At 35.9% G+C, this 23,837-nt stretch overlaps 2 protein-coding genes across 3 annotated transcripts; both read left to right on the top strand.

The window, feature by feature from the left end:
* Nucleotides 1–47: 47 nt before the first annotated feature.
* On the top strand, nt 48–2,086 carry LOC113229396. The gene is made up of 3 exons (XM_026462967.1): nt 48–71; nt 833–1,125; nt 1,473–2,086. The coding sequence occupies exons 1-3, from the start codon at nt 48–50 to the stop codon at nt 2,005–2,007; spliced, it is 852 nt and encodes a 283-aa protein (XP_026318752.1). The 3' UTR covers nt 2,008–2,086.
* A 191-nt stretch (nt 2,087–2,277) lies between these two features.
* Nucleotides 2,278–23,402, top strand: LOC113229549. Of its 2 annotated transcripts, none has more exons than XM_026463184.1 (6): nt 2,278–2,394; nt 2,494–2,582; nt 2,880–3,102; nt 8,958–9,151; nt 20,801–21,028; nt 22,961–23,402. In XM_026463184.1, the coding sequence occupies exons 3-6, from the start codon at nt 2,963–2,965 to the stop codon at nt 23,017–23,019; spliced, it is 621 nt and encodes a 206-aa protein (XP_026318969.1). In that variant the 5' UTR covers nt 2,278–2,394; nt 2,494–2,582; nt 2,880–2,962; the 3' UTR covers nt 23,020–23,402. The 2 variants fall into 2 exon arrangements, with proteins under 2 accessions (XP_026318969.1, XP_026318970.1); XM_026463185.1 differs by having other exon boundaries at nt 2,494–2,629.
* The last annotated feature ends 435 nt before the right edge of the window (nt 23,403–23,837 follow it).

The following is a 23,837-nucleotide window of genomic DNA, read 5'->3' as shown; positions in this document are numbered from 1 at the left end:
GCCGGGATAGAAGTGCCAAGAATAAATGGGCATGTATGAAGGGACTGATGAGAATAGAGGAAGCGAAGGAGGTTTGTCAAGAGCATAGCAGGTGGAGGTATATGGTCTCTGCTGTGGTGATGGGAGACAGGCGTGATAATATGTATGTAAAATTATCAAAAGAGAATTTAAAAGAATCCAAAAATCGTTCCATCATTAAACGCAAAGCGTCGTTTGGATTTGACTTGATTTGTCGCAAGCAATTGTTGTCCACCGTCGATTAAGTCTAAGACTTATTAAAGTACAAGTAATTTCCTTTGTTAACTGTAGACGGTGATAACATGTATGGTTTCGGCTCGGGATGTTGGCTCCAGTTATCATAGTCGGCGAACTTGATTCGTTGGTTCAAGCGCCATCTTCTTATGAGATCTATAATTTATGTCACTTGAGGATGTTGAATGGTATTTGATTAGGAAACTTTTTTCCCACGTACATAAGGTTTATACTTCTTGATCACACAATCACATGGACATATTACGTTCGCGAAAAAGACTTTTGAGGAAATATTTATGATTTTTGACAGCCCTGAAATCATAGAAAAATTTGGACCTTACGAATTATGACCTTGATACATAATTCTTTAAATAAAGCCCAGTGAATTGGTGTTATCGTGTGATACAGTAATAAATTCAATAGGACACTATTTTCTTAGAGTGACTTAGAGGCTATCGCCCTAAACAGCGAGGTGGTATTCCAACCGAACCATTCCCTCAATTTTTTAACGAGGAATGTCGACTGCTATCGACACTTGGTTTTCCAGGGATTTTCGATTTAACTTCTTAAACATATATAGAGTAGATACACTAATTTGATTAATTTGTTTTCAGGTTTTATTGTTTTCGTGGGCAGTTTTACCATATTAGGCTGTATTTGGAATCCAGATTACACGAATATCGAAATTTCCAAAATAGTCCGAGTTATGTACCTTTATGACTCGAAAGCTTGTAGTTACAAACTTAGTGATGAGGAAGGCATCAACAATATGATTCTCAGCAACGATACTCTGGGAGGAAAGTTCATTTACCCCATTAGATGGACTCCATGCGTTATTACTGTATCCGCTCGATTATCTGCCAGTTTTAGACAGTATGTTGAACTATATTTTAACTTTTAACAATTACTTATTAATCCTTGTCCCAAACTTCAGATGTTGTTAGACTATAAGAAACGTTGATCCAATACGAACAGACATCACGTGCCATTTCAAAATTTTGTAAATTTTTTTCGCATATGTCGTCGCTTGTCCGCCTTTAAACTGATACAGTACTTATTTATCTAACCAAACACATTGTTTGAAAGGGCACATTGGTGCCCGTAACAAGGTTCAACCCATTTATGCTTACATAGGGCTCACTATCAAACAAGCTATGACAGTTTCGCTTATTTAACCAATATTGCCTCAAGTGAATTCAATAGTAAATGTTTGTTCACAGTCATATACACAACACCATAGTTATTCATGCGATCTGGTTTGTCCTCGCAATCTGTCTTGGCTTAGTGGTCCGTAAACAATTTGACGACAAAATCAAATTAACCAAGATTGTTATATACGTTTTCTTGATTATGTCAGTTGCGGTCGTCGTATTCGATATATCGATGGCTATAATATATGTCGTCCATATTCAAAAAAGCATTACTTATAGCATGGTAATCAGACACGCTGGCTGGAGCCTAAATTTGAAAATATCAGATCCAGATGGTTTTGGAGGATGGATTGTGATCGTAGCGTCTATTTGCTGGCTACGTGGATTATTCTTCACTGCTATGAATATGTATGTTTGCAAAGTCATGAACACTATCCGGTTTAGAATTTTGAAGAAGGAAGTAAGATCTAGAATGATGCGAGAGGGAAATCTCCCGTTCCCTGAGCCCGCCCCTGAAAAACTTGTTTTCTACAACACATTGTACTTTCGTTCGCGTGAAAGCCAACCTTGTTTTATATATAATAATGATGATTTTGAAAAGTAAACAGATTTGTATATTTATCCAAACGCGATTAAAAGCAATTTATGAAAAATGCTACTTTAGCAAACGCGAAATTAAATTAAACGATTCCATTCTTTACTGAATTCAATTTCAGACATTGAACGAAAGATGCTATTAAATTTTTCATTATCACCTCGATAGGGAGAGGATGGCCATTAATTTTGGACTTGGCTGTAATCAAAACACGGCCAAAGCAATTCCGTTGACAGCAAATTGGTTCACGGCCCACTAGAATTTGTTTGTAACTAGATTGTCTCGGAAGCAGGCTAACAAATTCAGAAATACTGAAATGAAAGGGTTACGTCAAGGACTCTAGTAGAATGAGTTCTTTTCACGCTGTGTTCAGTGTTGTATCCATTTTTGTCCAAAGTAAGTATTGGATTTGTAAATTACCTTAAGCAATTTTCTTTTCACGTTTGAAATATTTTGAAAGCCCGGTCATCATCAACCTATTTATACGTCCCATAGCTGGACACGAGTCTCCTCTCCACCACGCCGCCACGTTGACCGGGCGAGATAATTGACACGACCATAAGCACCACCGACCACGAGCTCAAGTATGTGGAACTCCGCGTGTTGTTGGCACACGTGCCACTGCAACTAAGTACTTCCACTGTATAATTCTGTGCATTTCAATAATTTCCCGATACACTCGCGTTGCTTAGCGCTGGTCGCCTCACAGGCCCTTCATTATTATGCGAATGTGTGCATCCACACACGACGCGCGGCGGGCGTGCACATGTTTTATTATACTATGCTATAGGGGTATCCTATGAAGATTCTATTCTAAGGCAGTGTTTATTTTGTTGCTGAAGCGTTAAATGAAATATAACCTTTAAGACTATTCCTATTAGCCACAATAGCGGTAGTGATCAGCTGGCTTACATTGAGCTGTCAACTGCATCCGACGACGCATGAGCTGCAGGAAGTGACACTGATGAAACTTCTTTATCTCTACGACCCCGAGGCTTGTCAGCAAGTCTACTTCTACAACTATACTGTTCTTCTAAGAGACAGTCTTTCATTAAAATCAGTACAATGGATTGTGAAGAATGAATGCGCTACGAGTTTTAGAGGGTATGTATTAATTAATAAATAAAATAGACTTTTCATCACACTTGCTCGTAAATAATGTTGTAAATTATGCCTACGGGCTTTTCCATTACATTATCGTCTTGCGGATTACTTACGTCAAGATTAAAAAAAAAAGTAAAAAAGTTTTATAGTCGAAAAATCAGAACACATATTCGCATATACTTGAAGTATAAAAAAACAAAATATAGTTTATTAAATTTTTGTAGAATTTTTAGAATTTCAATAAAATAAACTTATAAAATATTTTAGTTCGAGTTGTATTATTGATTGAAGAATAGCTGGCAATCTGTTTAAAAAAAAAAACAGAGGACCCGCCATTTGCAAAATTCGTAAATGTTGTTTTGTATTATATTTTTTCATACAAGAAATAAATTATTTATATAATAAGTTGTATATCTTTCCTCGCAAATGTGATGAAAAACATCGTATGTAGCACGGGCGGCAATCGTTAAAACGCTAACAAACTCTCGTTAATAATTTCTTATTTAGCGCCCTACCCAAAGTACTGTTATTTCACATGCAAAATCAATTATAAACAATTATGAAAAAAAATTAAAAAAAATTGCAATATATTCGCGGCCTTGGTGGAATAAAGTCACATTTCATGATACGTCGATTCAACTAAGGTACAAATTTTACTTCAACAAAAATCAATAATAGCAAACTATATAAAAATACGTGACTCTCATAAGATGACGGTATCCTAAATAGATGTTTATTAGTAGATTAGTACATTATTGCAGAGGTCGGGAAGTAAGCGATTGCTGGACAAGTATGAGTTACAAGGACGAGTGCCGGCGAGGCCTTGTATTAATACAAGTCAAGCCGTCCCCGTTCCTGCCGAGGCATGTATAGAATTTTTGTCAGACAATCCGAGGAAATAATAAAATACTAACGAGAGGAAGATACATTAATAGTGGTCTGCTGAACTTCTGATGATGTATTTGAATGTATATCGATCACTGTATTTTCGTTATTGATCTTCTCACTAGCCATCTAGCACTCATTTTCGCAACCAAATTCAAAAATGGCGGCAAAAAAAAGAATACCAAAACACTTTAATTTACATGTTACCGCCATTTTATTTTCTTTTAAGTAAACGGTGTACCGTAGGAATTGTTAATTCTCGTAGTTACGAACACTGGGCATTTGGCTGTATGAGATTTTCATTTGCCTGTTTACATAGTTCCATTATTGATAGGTAGATAAATGTAAACAAATATAAACGTCAGAGTCGACACGCCAAAAAGAAGTAGGTAGGTTTAGAAGTTTAGAGAAGGGGACAGTAATGGATTTTCATATTTACTTTGCAGGCCTTGGCCAAGAAGAAGCCGCATGGTCCATAAATGACAAACTGTCCGTATTCGTTTTTTGAAAGTGATGCAAACATTTTCAAGCGTGTTTGAGTTCTAATATAATTCGTATACCACTAGATCTGTCATTGTCATCTACAACCCATTTATACGGGCCCACTGCTTAGGCGAAAGTTTTCTTCGACGTGCAGGTTTCATTATGACGAGTTCCTTCACTGAAAAGCTCATGGTAAATTTCAAACTTAATTTCACACACAAATTGCGAGAAACTCAAAGGCGCTAGCCCGAGTCCGAACCCACTGTCTCTGCTTGCTGTACCACTCATAGCTTTAAATCACAAAGATCTGAGGTGCACTGCTACTGCGCCTGTCACCCTGAGACATAAGTTGACAAATCTCATATGCCTGTAATTTCACATACACCCTTACCCGTTAGGACCGGAACACAATAATGGTCACATTTCTGCTTGACTGCAGAAATAGGTAAGGTGGTTGTACTTCCCTAGACGAACTCTTTCACAAGGAGCTCTACTGCTATACACTCTCAGCGTCATGTGGGCCGCCGGCCGGCCGCAAAAATTCGACTGCAGGCTACGTATCTTCGAACGTTAACCAGCAAGCCATGTGGGCCGCCGGCCGCCCACAAAACCCAAGTGCAGCAGGTCACTATGTGTTTTTATTATAATTTATTTTTTATTTTTCTAGTCCTGACCAGTCAAAGGTTGCATCAGCAGGCCGAAAATATAAGTTGTGCGTTCGGCGAACACAGCCAATTTTTTGGCTCTTCTGCTAACAGCTGATCCAGATCGTAATCAAGTATCGAACTCGTCTCTAGTGGCGATATCCGTCTGTTTTTGGTGGAATCACGGGGTAGTGCGTCGTAATAATGAATAAAGGTGTCCCGCCGGCAGCCCACATGACCTATACAAAAGTTACTAGAGATTAGGCATGGCGTGCTGTGGGAAAAAATGCGTGTCCCTCGCCGCCCACATGGCCTGCTGCTTCAGAAAAATCGTTTGTTCTATGACGCTGAGCTTCAAATTGCTGTTGAGCTGCAAATCTCAGATAAATAAGTGTTGTATTCTGGTTCTAAGTGTGTACTGTATATATATATATTTTGACAAGATATAGATAGATAGGCATGGTTATAAACATAAGAGTATATCCGACAGCAAATTGTCCTGCAATTTGTTGGGTTTTGCATCTGTACCCAAGTGTTATTTTTATATAATTAACAAAATTTTCAAATTTACTTATAATCATTTTAAGAATATTATTTTAGAAATGATATGCCAATTTCCATTAGGTATATTTTGTTTACCTGATAACTAAAAAAGACTTAATGTATTGTAATGAAAATAAAGGACGTAAAAATGTTTTAATTGTCTCGCCATTTGGCGTCCATAAGAACAGGATTTGCATAAAATATCTCTACCGGACGCCATCAGACGGTCTCCTAATATATTTTCTTTTAAAAATAATGTTCATGAGCATCTTCTAAATTGTTTGTCACAGCAATAATCATCATCATATTCTGTTATTGTAAGTATTTTGTATATGTATAGTATATTTGTATGTATGTAAGTGTATGTATTATATTATTAGGTAAGGTATTAGGTTAGTTTGTTATATATATAATTATGAATTTGTTTCATTTATTTTAATATAACCGTAATATTCTGTTTATTTACCGCGTTCGTGAATTTCGTTTTTCTCAGAGGTTGACTGGTAGAGAATGCTTTTAGCATTAAGTCCGCCTTTTGTACCCTTTGTATTGTGGTCAATAAAGTTTAAATAAAATAATAAATAAAAAAATATTGTAGTCAATAACAGTTTCCTACAATGTAACTGACTGACAATTTTGTAACTTCAAAACACCGTATCATTTAAAATCGTATACAATTGAAATTTCTAAAAACTTTGAAACTACTGACGTTGAATGTTTATTATTTAAGCAACTTGTAATAAATTTATTCATTACAATGACAAAGAGTGAATGTGAATAAAATGTATTTTTCTTAAATGTGCTCGGAAATGTTTGCATTTTGTTCACAAAAAGAATACGGAAAGTTTGTCATTTCTGCACCGTGCGAATTCTTTCCGGCCAAGGCCTGCAAAGTGAGTATTTAATGTATCTGCTAGAGTTGGGTCATGGAAAAAAACTCAATTTTGAAAAAATCTTACTTTTCAGAAAAATGAATATTTTTCCGGATATTTATCCTTTAGTTTTCCACATTTGACATTGATACCTGTCAAAAGTTAAAGTTACTGAACGAAAACGATAAAGCCAACAACAATTTGTGTTGGTGTGGTTGTTGGGAGGTTGTTTCCAGTGTTGTGAAATCATTTCATCTCGTTTTTCTCTAAATGGCTTTTAAGTATTCAAGTTTATTTTATAATTCATGCTAAATAAAACTTCAAAAGATATTTCTAAACGTAGAACATAACAATTGTGAGCCTTCCAAATTATATTTTTCCATATTTTCCAAGTTTTCGGGATTTTTCCGGAAAATTTTCCACTATTTGAAATTTTTCGGAAAATTACCCAACAGTACCTATTACTAACAATGAACTAAGTAATCGAAAGAAAATAGCATACTTTTGAAGTTACGAAAACAGTTTTTACAAAGATGAATTTTATTTTAAGTATATTATGAAGAAAATACTAAGAAAGAAACAGTGATGAAGAAAGTTGCAACTATATTCCTTATTTTAAATCAAATTACAAAAGAGTTTATCATGAAAATTGCAATAGTTACGAATTCAAAGTTTTCGTTGAAAGTGACATATTAATATAATTTAAATGAAAGTGAAAACATAAATATTGAGTTCCACCGCTCAAAAAGCCCAAACAAGAGAACTAAGTTATTCAAGAAAAAGTGAAAACATAATGTTGTAGACTTAGAATAATAACGCATAGAAACCTAGTCCGCACACGCTAAGTGAGGCAAATTGAAGCGCTCCCAAAGGGCCTACACGAGCGGGCGGGCCTTCAGTGCTCAAGGTCAACTTGCACCGCGAACTGATCAAAAATTTTTAGCTAAAAATGACGAAATGTGCGGCAAATGAGTGTAAAAATACATCAGACAAACATGAAATAGATACTAACATCACATTCCACAAGGAAGTAACGCGTTTCAACTTGTATTTATATATAAATATTCACTAAAACCGAAAATTAACCTACTACTAAAACTAGCCTACATTAATTTGATTTTTGCTTCACTTGTGACAGTTCGTTTGATATGAAACTATCATTCTATGCGTTATTATTCTAAGGTTGTAGAACCACAATGGAAAATATTATCCCGATAAAAAACGAAGACATGGCTCAAAGGACTTGTATCCAAACCAAAACTCTTAATAAATCTCTTAATACCTCTACCACTTATTTATAAAATAAAGAAAAAGGCGCTAAAATAACATTTTCGTCTAACAATTGCTTATAGCACGGAAACAATTATCCTAACATGTCAAATATTACTTTATCTAATAAGTAAGTACGTCTTCCTCTCTTTAGTCTTTTATTATGCCACTGCAGCGGTTCTACCTCTACGAGTGCCCGGTGTAATGTGCTCCAAAACTGGGTTGTAAACTTTTTATTTCTGCGCTCCTACCGGGCGCCCTATAAACTGAAGCGCAGGCAAATGCCACCGCCCGCGGCTGCCTCGCTACAGTTTCGCACCGGAACCCCGTAATTGATTGAACATTTTAATTTTATTTATACACTAATAAATACAGTCTATTTTCTGTCATTTATATCACTTTTATAAGATAGATACCATGGTATACCTACGTAAATTTACAAGACTTTTGTTTCATACGTAAATTGAAAGAAACACTTTGAACGCATAAGAAAAATTACTTATTCTTTATACAAGATTTTTTTCTGGACACAATTAATTTTACTGTTAGACATAGATACTAGCAGTAGAAGTCCTTGTGAAAGAGTTCGTCCAGGGAAGCTCTGGGCGGCACTGCAGAATCGAGGCGTCCATATAACTCGATTCCTACCGGCTATTTTCGAATTGTCCACGTATTACAGAAATATAGTACTAGACAGCGCACATACCCCGCCTCTTACAAAGCGTATGTATTCAATAATAAACGCGTACTCACCTGTCCTTGTTAATATGGAGTATGATGGATCTCGACATCTCAGCCAATCACAGGGCGCAATCTACCACGCAACTAGGCACTCATATCAAAATATACACACACATTTGCAAAAGTCCGCTGTAAAACCATAGTAGAATTAGTCCTAATAATGGCGGCTGAAAACTCGAAAACCATTGGGTTATAAATAGTACCTTGTGTGCTAAGTGTTACGTTTAAATATCACAAGGCGCCAAATTTAATGGCACATAATTTTTATGATGGTCCGGCTTTACTAACGATTACTTTCATGCCTTACCACCGCGGCACTGCAACTGTTGTGGACAGGCATGTCGCTTAGCAAGACCCGTTCGTTCCGTCACTTGATGTCATAAAAAATAGAATTGTTTTTCTGAATGTCTACTTGCAGAAAAATCAAGATCTGGATGGTTCTTCATATACTGTGGCTGTTCTTCTGTTTACTAAACAAAGCTCAAGGCACCAGGGCATATGGGTTCTACGCTTCCCTGCTACCTTTTACTGCATGCGGAATCGCCTTGCTTGTCTACGACTTGGTGTTGGTTGCATTGTTTCTGTCCGATACTAGCAAAACTGGGACTGAAGGTAAAATTATTGTTATTTATAACAGTAATTAATCTTTTAGGCTATGAGGGAAGCGAGAGTTTAAAATAAGATATACACTATACTGCATTTACTTCATTTCGGGGGTCAAGTCACACTGAAAGAGCAGCGGGCGGTGGAGCATTTTGGTGCGAAGTAATTATTTTTTACGAGACCAAGTAACATAACATAACAATTGCCGTACCACTTAGTAAATCACAAAGATCAGAGAGGCACTGCCACTGCGCCCATCACCCTGAGACGTAAGTTGACAAGTCTCATCAGTTTTTTTCTAAAGAAAAAGTTCAAATTTATTTGAAGTGATAGAATGTAGAGTGGGGCGCCGCGAGCATAATTGAAATTAAGCTAACGTCCTTTCGCGCGCGATTATTCATGTTCGTTTTTGTTACAACGGAAAGAGAATCCATGTAAAGGCTAATAGAGCTGCCGCAGGATAGACCGCGTGAAACTGGCGCGTCTGGGTGCGCGATTGCGCGGGTGACTGACAAGTGTGATCGCGCAGTCTTGTCCTTTTGGACGTCTTTACACGCGCGCTCAATCGCACACGATTGCTGTAGCACGCGCGGTAGAGTGTCTGTGTAAAACCCGCTATTTCAAATTCAAATTTGTTTATTCATCAACATAGGTTACAGTCATCGAGTATATGCACTGACTTACAAATAAATGGACGACGGGTCTAATACAAAAACCACGAAAAAAATGTCCCAAGTCAACCTATTTAAACGTAGTGACATGTAAAGGAATATGAAAAAGCTAAAACGTTGAATTTCAATTGTAATGTCATCGCAGTACTGTCTAATTTTGCTTGCTTCGCTGTCAGTCGAACAAAAGCGTGAATGACGCTCTGTATACGATTTTAACGCCCTATAAGTTCAGACACTTTTTAGCGCGGACCCGACGTCCATATAATTGTAAGTCAATGAGTATATGTAGTCATCTAATTAACTTGTTTGAAAACTGTTCTGCCATATCATTACTGTGATAACTGCGCTCCGATTGGCCAGTCCGAATTCGAAACAATTGACGAGTGTCGTCAATTGTTTCACTTCAAATCGACCAGTTAACTTGAGCTTTGCTATAATGAACGAAAATTTAATTACCGATGAAATTTGATTGGGTTTGTTTTGTTATTAGATGTTTTGTTGTTTTTCCCCACACCATCGAATGGAACAGCACGCTATTGTTAGAGATATTATCTTTATTACAATAAATACAGAATATTTTTGGAATATACGGAGACGTACTCACGGTCTGTTTTTAGCGCTATCTATATTTCAGTGCAAACGAGAGTTAATATTTATAAATGATATATCACTGATGAGTTACCAGGAACATATGGCCCTTATTTACTCTCTATTTCTGGTTATATACTCGATGGTTACAGTAGATAATTTTAATGTTTTTCAAAATTCATGGTGACCCTCTACGCTGCACCTTAAGGCATACGAAGTATTTTCTTTTATTATCATTGCAAAAATTTACCGGAGGGTGTTTAGTTTTTTATTTTGTTTTTCGATTTTTATTATTTGTCGCAAACTTGATATACAACTCATTAAACGACGAGCTTTACGCTGTGAAAATCTACGCAATTTGTTATAAATCACCTCATCAATCACCCAAGAACTTTTTAAAGTGACAAATGATAAAATTCGCTTTTATTATTTACTGTTAAAGTTAAATGCAATTATAAAGAAACCTCACTATCGACATTGAAATTCATTTCTAGAAAAAAATACTCGTACAAAATTAGAACACATAACAAAAAGTGGAATTTAAAAAAATATAAAAGTATTTTTTCAGTTCATATTTCTTGATACAGAATTTTTACTCTGCGCATTTTTCACGGAGTGCACAAATATTTTGCCTTTATATTTCGGGAGCGTAACAACGAATCGTACAAATTTCTAGCCTCGACATTTAAAACAGAAGGGAAGGTTTCCGAGGGATGAGAAACCACATAATTAAATCGCATTTCTAGGAGCGTACGTGCATTTTAGTAACGCACCAATGGAATCATGAGGTTCCGATCAATATTTTAGTAATTTACAGAATAAAATAAAAAAAAAATATCTAACCTTGGTATAATAAGGTCACATCTGCAAAATGTCAATTTTTCAGTAGAGACTTTTTTAAAGATCCTATGAACGAAATTATTAGATAACATTTTTATGCTTTAATTGTAAAATTATAAAATTTTACACGTACACGTATAATTTTTATGACTTTCTTGTGATAAGATCACTTTTGAAGCATGATCACATGTGGTATTATTATACCAATGAGTTATTTGTAAAATACAAACAACTTTTTACAAAACATAATAATTTTACCGAAAATAAACTTTTACGTTTTTGTTGTAAAGGGTTTTTCAACGGGAACTTGTTTTGTAAATCAAAATAAAACAATAAATTTAGATGACAATGATTAAAATTTTTATTGTATTAAAAAAAGTAAGATTTAGCAATTATGAATGAAAAATGATATCACATAAGAGTCCACCACGACCACAGTTACAGATGTCGATTCTTTCACCAAAGTTTTTAATCACTTTTTGACAAAATGATGGGTCTATTTCGTAATCAAGAATTTTGAGTTTTAAGGCTGCAATCGATTCGATTGCCTCCATATTAGACTCTGTCTTTAACATAACCCCATAAAAAATGATCTAGCGGTGTTGAATCACATGATCGAGCTGGCCGCTTAACCGTTTCGTGAAATTATGCTACCGGGAAATTTGTTTTGTTCTGTGTTACTTGTGCCGTTACGATTTAGAGAGATTGATTCAGGTCTGTGTGTGTGAGAATGTGTATGAATATTTTACAAATCACCCTGTATATATGAAATACTTACATAGAAAATAGTATTTGGGTGATGGAAGGATTTTTAGTAGGAGTAGAGCTCCTTGTGACAGAATTCGCTCAGGGAAGTACTGCCATTTTACCTATTTCTGCCGCCAAGTTGTAATGTGAGCATTACTGCGTTCCGGTATTGAAGGGTAGGGGTGCAATTGAAATTACAGGCACATGGGACTTGTCACCGGTCTTTGCGGTTTAGAACTCTGCTTGGCACTGCAATTGTTATGAACAGGCGTGCCGCTTACCACTAGGCGCACGACTTGTTCGGGACGAACTTGATATTATAAAGAAAAGGGTGATATTCTTGTACAAATCCCCTTCAACAAATGCTTCTAATAGTGCTCAATTGACCTGAACCCACTTGTAATGGCTTTACATTTTGAATAACCAAGCTTTAGCAAGTATTCCTAGTCGAGCTTTGCTCACGGGTCCGAATCGACCGGCTTGATAGCGTTCTGTAATTGATACTTCCTCTTAATACCGCTTTGTAGTCAGAATCGGGTAATCTAAGCTTCTCTGTAGACGTTATGGCTTCCGAAAGTTTACTCAGGAGTTTGGCGTGTTAAGTTGAAAACTACCATTGCTTGCTAATGAAATGGTTTCAATCGTTATGATCTGAATTTTTCTTTGTGAATTCGTAACTTTGGTGTGCTGTTCAAAATAAATGCCATAAAAATTATACGAACTATATGAAAAAAAATCTGTACAATCCATTGACTTATATGGACGTCGGGTCCGCGCTAAAAAGTGTCCGAACTTGTAGGGCGTTAAAATCGTATACAGAGCGTCATTCACGCTCTAGTCTTCGTATGTTCGACTGACAGTGAAGCAAGCAAAATTAGACAGTACTGCGATGACATTACAATTTAAATTCAACGTTTTAGCTTTTTCATATTCCTTGACATGTCACTACGTTTAAATAGGTTGACTTGGGACATTTTTTTCGTGGTTTTTGTATTAGACCCGTCGTCCATTTATTTGTAAGTCAATGGTACAATCCTATAAAAGCATAGAACCCTCTCATAAATATTAAAGCATAAAAAGTTATCGACTAATTTGGTTCTTTTTTTATTTAAAAATAAGTGCGCATTTGACCTCCACCTCACCCGATTGAAAGCAATGATGAGGTCGACGATGTAGCATGCGCACCTACAATGCCTATTCACTCTCACCTTGAAAAGGTCCAAGTTATAGCGTTAGGGGAATGAGTCCGCAGGTAGGGAATTCCACTCCGTAGCCGCCTGCCATATAAATGTGGAAGCAAAACGCTTCGTGCGAATACTGGGAATAACCACAACATAGGGGTGGAATCCCAGCAATGAAATCATACAATTCCATCGCACACTCTCCGTGATATATCCTGTAAAATACCGATAACCAGGCAACTTTACGGTGTTCAAAGCTCTGCAGCTTCGCTTCCACTAAATCCGAGTTACCTATAAGCGTTTTGCCACGCTTGTCTATTGAATCCAAGGTGGTCTGTTGGTATTTAGCAGAGCCATCCCATAAGTGACAGCAGTACTCCATACACGACCGGACTTGTGCTTGGTGTAGTTGAAGCAACTGTCCCGGTGTGAAGTAACGCCTCACCTTGGAAAAGATGCTAAGCTCCTGGCTGTATTTTTGGCCATGGATTCAATGTGTCTGCCGAAGTTCAGATTGGACGGCAGGTCTGTTCCAAGTAGATGGAGACGGTTGGCTATCATAGAATCTTTAAACCACTCTCCCGAAAAGTTGTCATTTTGATTTTGTGGCCGTATTATATAAGTATTAACATAGTTTATAAACTTGCTACAAGGAACAATTTTAGTTATGGTTTAATTCAATTATTTATTCAACCGCCTTAAGTTTTAAACAGTTGTTAACAAAATTAAGACCGGTGGTATCCCGGTGGGAGCGCGGTTGGTTCTCTATTAAGAGGTCAATTGAGAGAAAGTTCTAATGCATGTGGCTCTTAACTTGTTAACCGACTTCAAAAAAGGAGGAGGTTCTCAATTCGACTATAATTGTTCTTTTTTTTTCTTTGTTTTTTGTATGTATGTTACGCGATAACTCCGGTATTTGTGAACCGATTTTCATGATTCTTTTTTTGTTGGAAAGGGGGTATTTCCATAGTGGTCCCATTTCATTTTGAAGAAAATCATCCACCTCAAAGGGTGGCTGTTCACGCAAGCAGATTCATTTTTATAAATAGCGCCTAACTTTTATTTAGGAGCAATTACTTTTAGCAATTATTTAGTTGATTTTGCTATTTCTCCAATGCAAGGCGTTTTTCTCTCGATATACTTTTAGTGTCGTAGTGAGAACCTATTTTTATTATCTCCAGTATCAAGTCCTGTATAGTGGCGAACTAGGGGATATTTCAATGAAACTTAGCAAATAGAGGTAATTCCACGTACTTTTGAGGTCGGTTTTTTTAGTAGGTACTCTGTACTGAGATTATTTAAGGCCAAATAGACATGGACCATGATTCAGGATGCTACTGCACACTTTTATCAGAATGCCATGCTATAAAGGAAAATTAGTGTGAGTAGGTACACGTTAAATTTGTGTTTACATTTTTTTTATTAGAAATAGACGCTTGCTTGACCACTATCGACGATAAATGATTATGTAACCGACAATGATACGCGTTTGTTCAAAAACTGCCTATTCACTCACAGACTGAATTTGTCTCAGATTTCCTCAAATGTTTTATAAAAGTTAGATTTGATAAGCTACCCTACGATACGATAACAGATAACATACCGATTTAGTGGAATGTTAGTCATGTAACACTTTTAAAAACGCTGAAAATCGTTGAATTTTAGTTAACAAAAGAGGGAGGATCGTAAACAACATCTCCGTAATTAAGCTTGGAATTGATCAATGAGCCGAAGCTGAGTCGTTTAAAATTTTAAAGAGTTCTTCAAGGGAGGTACTGCCACCTTACCTATTTCTGCCGCCAAGCAGTAATATGTGCATTACTGAGTTCCGGTTTTGAAGGGTAAGGGTGCTGGTGAAATTACAGGCGCATGAGACTTGTCATAGTATGTCTCAGGGTGACAGACACAGTGGCAGTACCCCTCAAATCTTTATGTTTTAAAGCTCTGAGTGGCACTGCAACTTCTATGGACAGGCGTGTCGCTTAACACCAGGTCCAGGTTCTCTTGGTATCATAAAAGAAAACACGGAGCGACAGCTTCAATTACACAAACACGAGTGCACCGCGAGATTATGCGAATGTGTACGTCCGTACACGACAAACAGGGACACACACACCTACAAGCCGCGCTGCTACATTTGTATGGTGTTACCATACTTCTATTATATTGTGGTGGCATTGTTCAAAAAAAAAGAAGATACAACTAACACAATAGACATACATTTTATTTTTAATCAAATATCAAAGACCGTATCAACCGTGACCATGGGACCTGTAAAGGGCCCGAAACGTCGGTTTGTTTGAAAAAACAAATATGCGCGATTTAAATCCGGAAAAATAGTTTCATTTCCTAAATAGAGATATATTTATTTGTAAGCATACACGGTAAATACAATTTACATATTTAAGATTACACTTATAGTTCAACGTGTTGCGCCAGTAACTGGCATACAAATATTAATAGCAAATATTATACATTGTTCGTATTTATTACATATAGTCATATTACTTACATAATTAAAATCATATCGTATTAATTTATAAAATTAAATTTTGTTCATTAAATAATATAATTAAAGAAAAATTATGATTTAATAAAAAAGAGGAACGTATGTCAAAGCAATAAATATGCAGTGGACTTAGAGGGTGGAAAAGAATTGGGTCGCAGCACCAGCACCTTATTACGATTCAAAAACTAAGTTTATTACAACTGTCTCTCCACAATGTAGGGGTCGTCAGGTAGACACAAATATAAACCGACATACTTAGTAATTTTTATTTAATTATAACAATTAAAAAGGACCGCTGTGAATCGTAGTTGGTTCAAACGTCACCGTAACATTAAACCAACGACCCAAAACCCTGATGAATTCCTTGGCCTCCGCACCCTAAGTCCCCACAGTCTCCACTGCACTTGGCACTAACTCGTACATCGATTCCAAGTTCCACTGTTCCAAGGTACCAAGCCACTGTGCTTGGCATGTTTCAATTTTGTTTTCAAATTTAGTTAACATTTTCGAAGACAAAATAGCGAACAACAGGTAAACTGTATATTGCAGGCCTCGGGCTGTATTTACATTAGTGTACTGTGGCGAATATTGTGCTATATTGGACTCACCTCGTTTATCGACACATATAATAGTATATACCTAAGTATAGATATGTTTGGACGTTATGTAGGTTGTTGTGATTTTGGTATCAAATGGATGCTGTATTTATTTTTCATCACACTTGCAAGTACATAGTATGATTGCATACTATAATGCCCCAAATAAAACCCTCGGGCCTTTTTCTTTTCATTAAGGTAAGTAAATGTAATCTTTGACACTGGCCCAAAGTATGACACTTCTTCCTTTTTTTAAAACAAAATAAAACAAATATTGATATATCTCCAAAAAAGTGTAAAATTTATTATTAATGGCATATTTGAATTCGGCTTAAAAGCTTTCTTCGATTCACTGAATATTTTTTCATTATGACGACAATTTCTGCGAACAGGTAATCCGAGTTGAAAGCACATTGGTGTTTGAATAGCTTGAGTGCATTTATTAGTCGGAATTTAGTTAATTATCTGTAACTGTTTATTAAAAGTATTGGGTAACTGTATCAAGAATTTATTTTGTGTGTATCTATTGATGTATATCGTTTATATTTTATTTTAGAAAACAATTTGCAAAATTTCAACGTTTAGTAGTAGTTGACACCCATGTCAAGCGCTCGTATATACAATAGAATTTAAAAAAAACTTAATTTCGACCATTTGGTAAAGACGAAGGGATTACTATCGCTGCAAGATGAAAATATTTATTAATGTTATTTAAAACTACAATGATCGTGTGACATTTAAGTTTCATTTTTAAACGACTTCAAAAAAGGAGGAGGTTCTCAATTCGACTGTATGTTCTTTTTTTCCTTTTTTTTTGTATGTATGTTACGCGATAACTCCGGTATTTGTGAACTGATTTTCATGATTCTTTTTTTGTTGGAAAGGGGGTATTTCCATAGTGGTCCCAACTCATTTTGAAGAAAATCATTCACCTCAAAGGGTGACTGTTCACGCATGAAGATTCATTTTCATAAATAGCGCCTAACTTTAATTTAGGAGCAATTACTTTTAGCAATTATTTAGTTGATTTTGCTATTTCTCCAATTCAAGGCGTCTTTCTCTCTATATACTTTGAGTAGTGTCGTAGTGAGAACCTATTTTTATTATCTCCAGTATCAAGTGCTGTATAGTGGCGAACTAGGGGATATTTCAGTGAAACTTAGCAAATAGACGTAATTCCACGTACTTTTGAGGTCGGTTTTTTAGTACTCTGTACTGAGATTATTGTGTTAAGTTTTTTTTGCAATCTTATTAATTTTAATAAAAGCGTCTTGCTTGAATTTGGCTTTTGTTCTTCTTTAAATTTATTGTTATAAAGGTAATCAATTAAATAACTGTGAAATCTCAACATAATGTCCAGTTAAATACTAGTACACAGATCTCATTTTGTCATAGTCAACCATTGGGATATTAGAAATTTTGTCTGTCATACACTGGTACAATTTTAGAGATTATGGTACACTGGATATTTTAATAATGCTATGATTATTTTATATTTTATAGTTCCTAGAAGATAAATGACGCCGTTCAATATGTTAACATACCTAGGTAGTCAGTATGACTGATAATTAAGTACTTTTTTGGCAAAACAGTTGATTTTCCGTCTAAAAGCGTTGCCACAGCCATAGTCGTGTAATGAGAAGAAAAAAGGTCCGAGGGTTTTATAAAAAAAAATCAATGTTATACGGCGGTACGGGAATTACGAACTTTAACTCCGAAAGCCTTCGACTTAGGGCTTCTAATAGAGTCTCGTTTGTAATTCCTTATTTACCGCCCTTAATAATGTAGGGGAAAGATGTACGAGATGATCCTTGGAGGTAAGATTATCCTTTTCAATTGTAACGAAACTAGTAACGTCATCTAGATATTTTCTTCAGTAAAATATAGGCCTCTCATCAGTCAATTCGTAATAGCGATGTGAGTGACGAGTTCATTTTTGTGGAAAAAAAACAAAAATTGTGTGAGTTTCATCTAAGGTAAAGTTGATTAAAAGCTTAGGCAACGTCCATTTTAAGCAATCAATTGCTAAGATTTTTGTGTTGATGGCTTTGTATAATGCTCTACTGTCTTTTTTAATGACGTGGTAATAGTAGACAGCATACAGGTTATTTTGCCGAACAAAAAATTAAAATAAGTAAATTGGGGCAAGATGATTATGGTTTTGGTGTACGAGATGATCCATGGGGATCATCTTGTACTGTGTTTATTGTTAACGGACTATATTTAATTTGTATTTTTTTCTGAGTACTGAAACCTCTTAATTAAATGGCTTGCAATACGAATGAAGTAGTAGAAGATTGGATTTCGTTTACAAGATCGATCTCGATTAATAACAAATATAAATGTTTTTTTCTTGTTTTAGACCAGGCCGCGTAATTTTTAAAAGAAAAACCATTCGTGGTGGCTGGTCGGAAGATTATGATCTAAAGAACCAGAGGCGTAGAAAGTAGGACGCCACATAGATCGGCAAGTAAATAATTAGCAGTAGGTACGCATTATGTCATTAAAAAGACGGGCTAAAGGTGAAAATAAAGGGTCTGTCAGTTCAATGAAATATTTAGGTAAAAAAAAACTGTTTTCACCAGATGTGTTAAACAGGAAATCGAGCTCGTAAAGTACATTAAAGATATGGAGACGAAAATGGATATCAACTTGCCATAAAAAACAATATCGCCCGCTCTTAGATACCTGTAAGATATAAAGTAATTAGGATTATTTGTTCTCGAAGTTCCGTAAATGTTGTTTCATATACCTAGATTACATAAGTGAGGACTTTGTTAAGTCTAAAAAGTTGTTGTTTTCATTTGTTTCTACCAAAACCTAGAAAGTTTCCTAAATAGAGGCCAGGTGATCCCCTGGATCATCTTGCCCATACCCTTAAGATCATCTTGGATACCCCGGTGTTCAAGACGGTTCTTTAGTAAGTTTTTAAAAATTGTTCAAATGTAATAATGAAAGATCAAAAAATAAAACGTTTTTAGTAAGACAACATGTAAACAGATAAATTTTCTAGCATTCAACGCTTTTACATCTGCTTTAAGCTGAATATCTTTTAAACAACCACCATTCTCCCTCAAGGGGATCGTCTGGTACACCTTTCCCCTACAATGTACTGTAGGACGACCAACAAGTCATACACTTATTACATGAAAAAAATTTATTATAAAATTCAAATGGAGTAGTGGTATACAAGGTTTGATTGAAATAAAGGCAGTGTTGCCAGGGCCTTTGAGTCGAAATTTACATTTCGTTATCTGAAAGTTAAATTTTTGCAGCAAAAGTTACATGTTGGGTTCGAATCCGGACTTGCACCCCTTACACCCTTTACACCCCTTGCGAATTTATTTGGGAAATTTAATTTGAAATCGTGAGGAAAACCTGCCTACATCTGCATAGTAATTTAATATGTCTGTTCAGTTTTCAATCCCCAATGGACCTTGGGAACTACAACACAAGGCCTCCTCTCACGTTCTCACTGTGAGAGGAAGCCTATGCCCAACAGTGAGACTACATACGGGCTAACTGTTATTAGTAGTACAATATAATATACAACTTAGAATTATGTACACATAGAAGACAATGATAAACTTATTAACTTATAACTAGGAAGAAAAACTTTCTCAATTAATTTGACTTCTAAATTAAGTCAAATAAGACTTCAACAATATGTGTGTTAATAAAATTACTAGATGGCAGCACATTAATTGAAATATCAATATAAAATCAAAACGTCGTAACTTGCAATAGTAGGTATTGATGGTGTTGAACTTTCAACGATATGCCAACACGGTAAAGTTTAAATTATATTAACAATACAGAATTTGTTATATCTTTTTAAATCTGAAAGTACGGCCAATCATTACCAAGATTTCATAGTGTTTCAAATTACGTGAGTTTTGCGGACAGCGGTTCTGATAGTAATCGAGGCTTAAGGCACTTCTCTGCTTTTTCATCCTTGGCAAAATCGGTTCCGCACGATTGCACTGGGCGGGTAAAGTTATTTTCACCTCAATGTGTACGTGTTTAGGCTCCTGTTTCCTCATAATAACTGCCTGGTGTATTACTAAGATTTTGTAGGCTACTAGTGTTGTATCTGTGTCGTAGTAATCATTAAGTAATATCCGTGGCATGAGCAAGAAAATTTGGAAGGATTTTTTGTAAGACCAATTGAGGGGACGCATCAATCGTGCACCTGGTGGTAAGCGATACACCTGTTCACATCACCACATAGAGCTTTAAACCACAAATATCTGAGGGGCACTGCCACTGCGCCTATTACACTGAGACGTAAGTTGACAAGTCCCATGTGCCTGCAATTTCACCAACACCCTTCCAACCCTTCAAAATCAGAAAGCAGTAGTGCTCACATTACTGCTTGGCGGCAGAAATATTTTTAATTTAATTTTTTTACAAGGAGTGAAAAAATCCACTGCTGCTACCGGGTTAATCTTCCATAATGATCACCATATTTTGTTTAAACTTTGCATTTTTATTACGAAATAGAATAGCGGTCATTTATTTTGCAGGAGACATTATCAAATACATCGATGACTACGGCGGCAAAGTCGGGAGCATCAACAAAACCAACGTCGACAAGCCGTTTGCAAGTTTCTTTCTCCCCGACGTCGAAACAGGGGTCGACACTTCTTGGATCTCTTTACTCTTCGCATACGCGAGCTGTCGTGGTATCGTTCAGTGGGTCATTAATTTCTGGATTGTCGTTGATAATTATTATCAAGGGTTATCTATTAATCGTAAGTTATCAAGTTTACGTCTGTCTTTCTCTGGGTCTGGGTCTGTCATTTAAAATAAAAAATAAACAACTTCAAAAATACGTCACGACAATCGTGTGTGTTATTGTTTGGGCTGGTGATTTCGGTGTTTATTTATTGAAAACATACCGTGAGTAGCGTTTTTTAAGTTTACCCTGAATATAAATGTTTGTAAACTATACTTTAATGAGTAATTTCATGGTAAACGTTAGAACCACTCAAACGGAATATTATCATATTTATCCAAGTACACCAAAAATGTCATTAGTGCTTTTTACGTGCAGGATTTGCGGAAAATTGTTGATGTTTTGAAAAACATCTCAAATAAAATGCAGTAATACAACTGCATTTTATTTGAGATGTTTTTGTTGGTAGTACGGAGGGTATTTATTTAGCAACGCAGAATAATAATTTTTATTTATAAAAACTTGTATTTAAACTGAATGCTTTTCTAATTTGCGAAACCAAATAGCCGCCATTTTGCGGTAGGAGGAGCGCATCGCGTGAGCGGATAAGAAGGGTTTGTCAGGATCGTGCTAAGTTGATAGATAGCCTCTACCAACCGCAATGGGAATCTAAAAGCATGAGTATATAATAAAAAAAATGTTGTTTAAATGATTCAAAATACACATTTGTTTTACAAAATGGTTAACGATGACCGACCAATGAAACTGCTGCAAACGATACTCGTCAAACTTCATTAAAACAAATTTTGAAGTAAATTACGGGAACTAATTTAAAATCGCCACAGTTACCAAATCTTAAAAGCCAAAATTACAAGTTTACGCAATTCAATTCCGAATTCTTCACGGTTCAATTTATCGAGGTCCAAAGTTCAAAGTTCTGTCAGAACTGTCTCGGGCAGATTGGTGAACTTGGAACTTTGTGGGTTACGCGGAAAGTTTTTGCCTCAGTTCACGAACGAAGCCCTTTCGTAGTTAACAATATTATGTATTAGACCGTTCCACATAGAGCCTACAAGAGTTTGGACTATGTGTGATGTCGACACGTACATTATAATTGATTGTAACTTGAACGAACTAACGTATAAGTGCTTGTTGTATATGTGTTTATTGTTTGTTCTTATATATTACTCGTGTTTGGTTTTTTCTGGAACTATAGACGGAAACCTGTATGATTTCTCCCCTCGTTCATCATTCATCATCAATCCATTTATATGTCCCTTTGCTAGACATGGGTCTCCTCTCACGCTATCCCATAAGGAAAGTCACAGAATCATTTGTTCCAAAGGTACACTGCAAAATGTCCTATTTTAAGATACTGCGTATTTCTCATGGACTTCCCCGAGAAGAACGAGCAAGAAGCTCTAGAAGAAGATATTTCAATTCCAATAGAAGATATTCTTTGGTTGCACACCCTTTCATTTTTTTTAATTTGTTTTACGAAAGTATTTAGATTTATCTACTAGGTACCATTGATTTTTGGTTTTAAATTTAAGGCCCAGCTAATTACAAATAAACACCTCGTACAAAAATGGCAAAAGAAGCCTTTTTTTCTTAACTGTGTATTATTATTAAGAACAAAGAACAAGTAACTACCAATGCGTATACAACGAAATGCTATTCATTGCTTATACTTTGTCTTTAAATTTCTAGCCTAAAATTGCTAGGAAGAAACTCCTACTTAGGAATAAGGCCACCTGTTAAACATTAGCATACTCTGTGATACTTTTAACATTACTATTCAGTGTTGTAATTGTAATTTTAATGTGCAATAAAGAATATTTCATTCATTCGTTCCATAGGTACACAAACCTTCTTACGAAGACATATTACAGGTCACATCAACCCACTTTAGTGGACGCGCTGATTCAATGTGAATTAGGCCCATGAGGTCCATCCATATGCATTAAAAGAGATTCGTAAATGTTTACTATTTAAATTTCTGTTTCAGGTAAACTAAATGCAAAGAAAGATGGTGATGGTGGCCGAAGTTCGGTGTTGTCACTTTGATTCCATATCATATAATATCTTGGGCAACTCTTGGCGATGTAGCCATTTTCATTTCTGACCACCCACAGCCAAGTCCTTGACCTCTATACGAAATCTATTGAGAGAAAGTACTGTAGTCAACGTTCCCACACAGTGCAATAGCCAAATTTTCATAACACATCTCAAGACTTTGATATTGTGAAAGTATTAGCGGTGTTGAACTACTGGTGGCCATATGAAAATTTGTTCCATTGGACAACAAATTATAATCCTATTGGTACCAGCCTGAACGTATAAAGCTTGTTGGTGAAAAATTTATCTCTTACATTATCAAATATTAGCCCCTTTATGTCAGGAAGCTGATGCAATCGCTAAACCTTCATTCATTTGGTCGTCAACCGAAGACCAATTCTAACGAGATATGTTTCTAAAAATAAATGGCTTTAAAACACAGACAGCGTTTGAATTTAATGTCTTAGCATTTACGTCATCTCACGCCATTACGGAAGAGTGAGTTGATCTTAATAATTTGAAGGAATTATGTAAGGATCTCCACGAATGGAAAATGTTTACAGATTGAATAAAGCACCTAAGTAAGATATGTTACATTGAGGATATTACGCTATATTCACTAGGTAAATCAAATGTGAGTCAGGTACAGACGGCGGCACATGTACATCAAACTATACATTGATAGATCTTGTTTCGTTGTCTGGAAGCAATATTTGAGCAAAACTATACAGCTTGATGTGCTGTGGACAAAATTGGTACATGTGAATAAGGTACCTTCACACGTTTTCCGACGGTTGTGAACCTTCTTTGACGTGTAGGTTTCATGA

This window comes from Hyposmocoma kahamanoa, unplaced genomic scaffold, assembly GCF_003589595.1.
Source record: "Hyposmocoma kahamanoa isolate Upper Pololo Valley unplaced genomic scaffold, ASM358959v1 62, whole genome shotgun sequence".
NCBI lineage: Eukaryota > Metazoa > Arthropoda > Insecta > Lepidoptera > Cosmopterigidae > Hyposmocoma > Hyposmocoma kahamanoa.
Note: the sequence above shows the minus strand (reverse complement) of the source record. Positions and strands in the feature narration are given on the sequence as shown.